The sequence below is a fragment of the Durio zibethinus genome, chromosome 19, assembly GCF_047325235.1.
Source record: "Durio zibethinus cultivar Kanyao isolate XHJ-2024 chromosome 19, ASM4732523v1, whole genome shotgun sequence".
Taxonomy (NCBI): domain Eukaryota; kingdom Viridiplantae; phylum Streptophyta; class Magnoliopsida; order Malvales; family Malvaceae; genus Durio; species Durio zibethinus.
Window position 1 is genome coordinate 20,236,858 of NC_143180.1, and position 7,024 is coordinate 20,243,881.

Genomic DNA, 7,024 nt, shown 5'->3' on the forward strand with positions numbered 1-7,024 from the left:
TTTATATTAAATTTACAAAATTATTTTATAAATTTTAAGTAAAAATAAGAAATAAAAAAATTAAGTGATTAACTTGAAACAGAAAACAAAAAAATAAATAAATAAATAAATAAAAGGGCAAATGAGTACTAGAACTCAAAACTCCATTGAACGGTGAAAATCACATCACACTGTAAAATTATTTAGATTGCATTTGACAAGTACGTCATTTCGACCAATTAAAAAAAAAGGTAAGTAAACAATAAAAATCAAGAAATTAAAAAATACTGTCATACTTTCCCCACATGCTGAAAGCAAAAAAAGAGTAAAAAACTCACTCATCACTATTGTCTTTCTATCTCAAAAAAAAAAAAAGAGTTTAAACTTTTTCTCTCTTAAACCCCATTTTCCTGCTAGGAGATCTTGACTTGATGACAAAAAAGAGATTTGGTGGATTTGATCCAACTTTGAATTCAATTGCACATTTGAAATTTGCCAAAAATCTGAAATCCCTTCTTCTTTTTAGCAAAATAAATGAATTTATTTTTTGACTTTTGAAAAGCCTGCTTGAAATTCATTACACCCTTCAAATACTTTATCCAACCATAGCCTAGAAGAAGAAATTTAATAAGGGCTTGAGCCCACTTTCAACAAGAAATATTAGTGTTTTCACATTTTAGGTTGTTTTAATTCTTTTAGTCATAACTTTATACTTAACACTCATTGGTTTAGAAATAAAAAAGTAGCCAACATTTCAAACAAGTAGAAAAGAAAGAAAAAGTAGACTTCCAGCATTTCAAAAAAAAAAAAAGTCATAAAAGACAAATCAATTGCGTTAAGAAATGCAAACTTTCCAACTTTCAGAAAATTTGCATCATAATCAAATTTTTTTATAAAGGCGTTTGATTTAAAAGAAAGAAGATTATTAATCATATTTTTATTTTTGATTATTTAATTATAGCTTTTGGTTATATAATATTTTCAAGTATCAAGAATGTAAGATTATTAGTAATATCAAAATAGGGCTTCAATGTCAAATAACTTACATACTTAATCGATACCCAAAATATTTTAATCACAAACCTTTTTTGACACCTAACTATGTTCATAGTTAAATTTCTTTGTTTTTCCATTTTTAAGAAAATAGATTCAAATTTTATTTTAGAGAAGAAATAATTCATCAATCAACTTAATAAAATATTTCGATAATTGTTATTTTTCTTGCTTTGCATACCTTTTTAAATGCATTTTGATAACCAAATATACAGTATGCATTATTCCAAATAAATCTGTTTTGCCAAAACACGTGACCCCTGCTAATTTCCCTTCCATAAAGAAAGAAAAATAAAATTTTAAGAAGGATTAGTGCAAATAAAACTTGGAACTGAATTAAGCTCACTGTCATGCATAAGGGATCCAGGAATTATAATTGGTGATGCAAATTAATATATATGTACAATATTATGCATCAAAAAGGTATAAATAAAAATTAATTCTTGTAATAAAGATGGACATCTACGCTCATAGTAATTTAGTTTACTTACGTTCTTATTTCTATTCAGTGTATGTTTTAACTTCATTTAATTTTTTTAATGAAATATAATAATTAGTGATAACTATTATTTATATTCTTAAAATTTTATTAATTATGAAAATATATTAAACAAATTTTAATTATTTAAAATTATTATTTTATTTTTAAAATAATTATTTTTTATTACTTAATTAATTTTATTCTTATTTTTTAAATAATTTGATAAATTTAATTCATACATAAAATTAGAAATTAAATAAATAAAAATGTGCCAGATAGATAAAAATATAGTTTATATATAATAGTTTAGTATGAAAAATATAGTTTAATATTAAAAAGATTACAATTTTCAAAAATATTATAATCATATATATAAAAGGACTACGATTTTTAAAAAAATCATAGTCTAATATAAAAAAACTATAACTTTTTTAAAAAAATCGTAATCTAATAGTAAAAAACCGTAATTATTAAATGTTTTTTCAAGTACCATGGCTGCCCCCAAACAACTGTGTTTCTTTTTTTCCACACAATAAAGAAATGAAAAGACAAACAGAAGATTAGAAACATCTCAATTGACGCCAACGTCAATTGGAGGAAGACTTCATAAGTCTCTTAGGAAGTCTTTTAAAACTAGAATAAGAGTAATATATGTACCACTCACAACCTACCTGCCCCACCTAGTTAGCTGCCTTTCTCCGTAATAAAGAAAAAAAAAAAGAGAAGAAAAAGTAGAAATATCTAAAATTGACGCCAATGTCAATTGGAGGAAGACTTGAGAAGTCTTTCAAGGAGTGTTTCACGTCATTCATGACTTGCGGTCTTGAGTTGACTCGTGCGTGTAACATATTTACTAATTTACTATTGTCATGAAACACGCTAGTTTGTTAGTCTTTGTGGAAATTAACTGGAGAGGGTTGAATAAATTACCTGACCATCAGTGCTAGTCAATGTAATTTATACTTAAATAATAAAATATATATACCTTTGAACTATCCAAATCAGGGCTTCTTTCTTAATATCATTTCAAGTTCTGTTGTTTTTCATGCTTGTGTAGGTTCGATCATCTTATGTTTTTCTAAATGAAATTATAAAATATTATTTTTATGAAATCATAAAATATTATTTTTTATTTAATTAAACTTTATTTTACATAAAAACTTAAGGAAATTTCAACATTTCACATGCTCAAACTAAAATTTTAATATTTTAAATATAGTATGTTCATTGTTAGTGTTAATTTACACAATTCCTTTATTACATAATTTTAATATATAATTTCAAGAAAACAAAACTTTTGAACATGAACATTTAACTAATAATTACTGACTTACCTGCAATTCGAAAAAGAAAAAAAACAAAAACAAAAAAAAAAGTTTGATACAAATGGAAAAGAAGCTTTTAACCAAAAGTTTCCATACAACAATGTTACTATCCAACAATACAGTGAAACTAAAACTCAAAAAAAATTCCCTAATCTCTCTTTTTATGTTAATTTCTGATTAAATTCTCCCTCTACTATATTTAAGTGATTTGCTTGTATTTAACCCATTGACCTTGCATATATAAGAAGCAATTTATTTTTAAAGATTTAACTAATTTTAATTTTATTTATTAATGAAATGTCACCATTAGTGAATCAAATATTTAACTACATATATATTATATTGCTTAAACATTTGAATACAAATGAGAGAAAGAAGGAGATTGAGAAAACAAATTATACTCGTACCAAGAATTATCATCCAAATTGTTAGCACCTAATTAGCCACAAACTCCATGACCAATAGTTCTCCCAATTTGATGATCATGAAAAGATTGGAAATGGAAACTATTAACTGGTACGGGCTTGAGCAACCTGTTGCATGGTTGGCCAAAGTTGGGGATTGTCATTCAAGCATGCAAACGCTACCGTTGTAGTAAAGACTACATCCTCTGCAACTTGGTTTGCTGGTGGAGGGAGACATTGGGCTATCAGATCTTTAAGCAAAATCTATAGGTCATTAGGTATCGATGTTGATGTCGATGCCAATGCCCATGATAATAAACATGATAGAAGATCATTAGGATGCCTTACCATAAGAACTTCTATTGTTAGAACCCCAAAACTCTAGATATCACATTTTTCATCTACCTTCATTGTATAAGCAAATTTTGCTTAAAAGAAATATATTTAATCAATGTACTTTATTAAGCCACAAATATATTTAAGTAGTACACTATTATGTAAGAATATTGAGAAGATTATAAAATACATGTTGAAAAGAAATTGCAAATGTTTAGAAGATTACTTGAAAATCGAAATGCAGAGACTCGAATAAAATTTTACATTTAGTTTATTAGCTTGATATATTGAATATTGAAAAATTAAGTCTTAAACTTCAAAGATTAATTACACATTTGATATTTGAATTATAGTCAAATTCTTAATTTGATACTTAAATTTTGAAAAGTCACAATCATGATACTACTTGAACTTTGTTTTATCGCATCAATTTGCACACAAAACTAACACTTTTAATTGAATGATTACATGTTTAAAGCATCTTAAAAAAAGAGATATCAATACCTGAAAGTGTCAGCAAGTGAGGTCCAATTGAAAGAGTCGGGCTTTAAAAGCCTAGTTGTGCCAAAATCTGAGACATGAGCCTCATAGTCCAAATCTAGAAGAACATTATTCCTGGAAATGTCTCGATGAATAATAGGTGGTGAATGGTCATCATGCACATAAGACAAGGCATGGGCCACTCCTTTTACAACATTTAACCTCTTCTCCCAATCCAACTCCATTGCCTCGTCCTTATTCCTTAACACCATTTTCAAACTTCCCCTTTCTACAAACTCATAAACCAAAAATGAGTTCTTTGGATGTGAACAAAAGCCATACAGCTTCACAATGTTACGATGCCTTATTTCTGATAAACCATGAATTTCACTTTGAAAGGCTTTCAAGTTGTTAGAAATCATGTTATTTTCAGATTGGTGAAGTTTCTTCACTGCAACCACCTCACCAACGGGTAGCACAGTTTTATAAACAGCTCGATAGCCTCCTGAATGCAATTGTTGGAGCTGAAATCTTCAGTGGCTGCAATAATGTTCTCATAGAGTATTCTTCCATTATATCCCCACAATGTGAAAAAATCTACAAGTTGTGCCTCCATTGACTCAGATTTTCTAGTTCGGTTCTTTTGGCAAAGAATAAAGAAACTTCGAGCCATGATAAAGAGTAAAAGAAGAAGACCAAAGAGTGAAAGCACAATGAAAATGATGACCTTGATGCTTTTTCTATGACCAACGTTGTTGCTAGCAGCAGCGACGACACAATGCATTAGTTCAGTGGCATTACCACATAGGCCCTTATTGTTTCTTACGGCATCAAATGAAGCCTCATGAAATGCCTTAATGTTGGGTACAGGACCTACTAATTGATTATAAGAGATATTCACAACAGTCAAGCTTTGCAAATCATTAAAAGAATTGGGGATGGAACCATTTAGCATATTGTGAGAAAGGTCCAATATTTCCATGGAAAGTGATTTTGCAACCTGTTGTGGTATCTCCCCAATAAGTAAATTCTGACTTAAATCTAGATTTTCAAGACCATATATGTAGCTTATTGAAATTGGAATGCCTTCTCCAAGTTTATTCTTGTTCAAATTCAGGTTCAATAACTTAGAGCACTTCCCAAGTCGATTAGAAATTGATCCACTTAAATTGTTTGATGCCAAGTTAAGATGTCGTAGGTTTGAAAGGACTCCAATCTCTGATGGAATTTTGCCTGAAGTTGGTTACCACTTAGCAAAAGATTGAACATCATTGTCAATGCTCCCAATTCCTTGGGAATCTCACCCATGAGATGATTTGAAGAGACATCGACTTCTTGTAATTGGGTTGCATGTTTGAGCTCAGGTAGTATCTTTCTAGAAATGTTATTATTGGATTCATAGGCTTGTTAGAATATGGCATTGCCCCCAGTTTGAAGAAAGTTCACCATAAAATTTGTTGTTGCTTAATGCAATATAATTCATATTAGGATATATACCAAAAGCTTCTGATATATTTCCTGTCAACTGCTTTCCTTCAAGCCTAACTCTGTAAAAGCTTTTGCAGTTTCTCAAACTTGATGGGTTCAGACCCGTCAAATTGTTGTTGATAGCCCCAAGATATATGAGTTGTCCACCGAGACATACATTCTCGTGTAATGGACCACCGAGATGGTTGTCCGATATTTGGAATGATTCCAAATGAGTAAGATTGCTGAACGAAGGAATTGGCCCTAATAAATGGTTATATAGAAGACTTAACACCATAAGCTTCGTCATATTTCCAATTGAAGCAGGGATTGAACCAGAAAACATATTTTGATCAAGGTAGAGAGTAGATAAGAAGGTCAAGTTTCCTATGGAAGCAGGGATTGAACCAGAGAAATTGTTATCAAAGAAAATAAGTTCTGTAAGAGATACAAGCATCCCTATCTCTTGAGGTATTGACCCGGAAAGCTTATTTTCAAAAAGGTAAAGAGTAGACAATTTGGTTAAGTTTCCTATTGAAGCAGGGATGACACCAGTGAGATTAATACTTAACAACTGCATTGTGATAAGAGATCCAAGCTGTCCTATTTCATTAGGGATAGAACCAGAGAGGTTATTACCATAGAGATAAAGCCATACCAAGTTACTTAGGTTTCCCAGAGATGTTGGGATAGGACCAATTGGTTGGTTTATTGAAAGATCAAGCATATTGAGTAACTTCATCATCCCAACTTCTCTAGGTATGGCACCATTGAGACTATTGTCAACTAGGACAAGTTGGAACAGATTATGCAAGCTTCCAATAGAAATAGGTATTGGACTGGTGCGATTGTTTGCATCAAAGAGAAGTAGAGAAAGTAAACTCAACCTTCCGATTTTAGGTGGAATACTTACAGAGAAATTATTCTGTGACAAGCCAAGACCAGTGAGCTTGGAAAGGTTGCAAACCTCTCCAGGAATATAACCACGTAGATGGTTATAAGAGAAAAAAATGCAGGAAACTGAACTCAACCTCCCTATTTCTTGTAGAAAGGAACCATTGATCTCATTATTTGATAAGGAAATCAACTCAAGACTTTTCAATAAGCCAATTTCGGATAGAATATTCCCAGAAAAAGTACTTTATGACAAGTGAAGGTAGGTCAAATCAATATATAAAATAATAATTCTTAAATACGTGAAAATTTTTTTTTCATTTAATTTGGTTCAAGCCAATTTTTATCTAGTATGGAATTTTATCCAATTCTTTTGGCCACTCATTTTTATCTTGTTCATGGTACCAATTAAATTATAAGTGGGACTATAAGCAAGAATTGTCAACATTATGGTACAATAAAAAAGACTTAAATTAATTAAATAAAATTTTGTAAGTGAAACTTTAAAATCATACACATTTCAATATCAAAATTTAAAATTTATTTTATTTTCATTAGGATAAAAAAATAAAATTTTCATCGAATTTGGATAAGATTGACATCTT

The 7,024-nt window shown here is 29.8% G+C and overlaps 1 protein-coding gene across 1 annotated transcript; it reads right to left on the reverse strand.

Annotated features, from left to right (window-relative positions):
• Nucleotides 1-2,843: 2,843 nt before the first annotated feature.
• Nucleotides 2,844-4,480, reverse strand: LOC111310509 (MDIS1-interacting receptor like kinase 2-like). The gene is made up of 2 exons (XM_089748685.1): nucleotides 4,083-4,480; nucleotides 2,844-2,847 (listed from the first exon to the last, which is right to left on the reverse strand). The coding sequence occupies exons 1-2, from the start codon at nucleotides 4,478-4,480 to the stop codon at nucleotides 2,844-2,846; spliced, it is 402 nt and encodes a 133-aa protein (XP_089604811.1).
• Nucleotides 4,481-7,024: the final 2,544 nt, after the last annotated feature.